This window comes from Wasmannia auropunctata, unplaced genomic scaffold (genome assembly GCF_000956235.1).
Source record: "Wasmannia auropunctata unplaced genomic scaffold, wasmannia.A_1.0 LD326149.1, whole genome shotgun sequence".
NCBI lineage: Eukaryota > Metazoa > Arthropoda > Insecta > Hymenoptera > Formicidae > Wasmannia > Wasmannia auropunctata.
Window position 1 is genome coordinate 1 of NW_012036741.1, and position 1,036 is coordinate 1,036.

Below are 1,036 nucleotides of genomic sequence, written 5' to 3' on the forward strand. Positions count from 1 at the left end.
TTAGAAGAAGCTGTATGTCAGAAATTAAAAGATCCTGTGATTAAAAATGTGTACTCTTTAGTAAGTTTCTTAATTTTCAACGTTTCTTTTAAATTATTTAACAATAATAAAGGATTTATTCTTTATTCTATATAAATAAAATCAATTTTTTTTATTTAACTAACATAATTTCAAAGCAATTATTTTTTAAATAATATAGAATATTTGTATCACATAAGAAAATATTACAATACGTTCTTTTAAATAAAGTAATTTTTTGGTTTTTATAGTAAGCAAAGAAATCAATTTAAAAAATATACTTTATATATACTTTTTTTAGGATTATAAAGAAATTCTGGAGCAGTCCATAGATGGAAGAATAATTATTGCTAATTATAAAAAAGAAACAAAACTGAACAGACAATTACATTCAAAGCTTGTTGATGTGATTATTACGCATTTAATGTCTCTATTTTGTGGTGAACAAGAGTAAGAAAATATTTGCCTATTTTATATTAATTTATTTAATAGTAATTAATATTAATTAATAATTTCATATAGAATACCTTTAAAAAACGAACATTTTGAGTTCATCGCAATGCAAATTATAAAAATATTCCCAACTGAAAATATTAGTATTTATTACTGTCCACCCAAAACTGAAGGGCCTCAGCAAAAAATTTCTAAAGGAAAATTAGTTGATTGCTATCGAAATAAGTTACGAGATTGTCGAAAATGTGGACTTATAAGTAAAAAAAGAAAAAGATCTCAAGACAAAGAAATAGAATCAGATGAGGAAGATGCAGAGTCAACTTCTCATGGTACATATACATACATATTTTTCCTCTGAACACAAATACACACACATACGCGCGCGAGGGGTGAATGTTTAAAAAGTATCATCTAAAATCATAAATATTGACTTTACTGAATATTTTTAGGTAGGTAAATAATCAATTCAGAAAGGGCTGCAAATTTGTTACTGTATTCTTTTTCGTCAAATCAATATTTTACTTTAAGTGATGAAGTCTTCTGATTCATTCTGTGTATATTTATA

General features: G+C 24.6%; 1 protein-coding gene across 1 annotated transcript; it reads left to right on the top strand.

Moving 5' to 3' along the window:
- The first annotated feature begins 6 nt into the window (after window positions 1-6).
- LOC105460216 lies at window positions 7-930 on the top strand. The gene is made up of 3 exons (XM_011706651.1): window positions 7-60; window positions 320-468; window positions 541-930. Exons 2-3 carry the CDS (start codon window positions 443-445, stop codon window positions 827-829), a joined length of 315 nt encoding a protein of 104 aa, XP_011704953.1. The 5' UTR covers window positions 7-60; window positions 320-442; the 3' UTR covers window positions 830-930.
- Window positions 931-1,036: the final 106 nt, after the last annotated feature.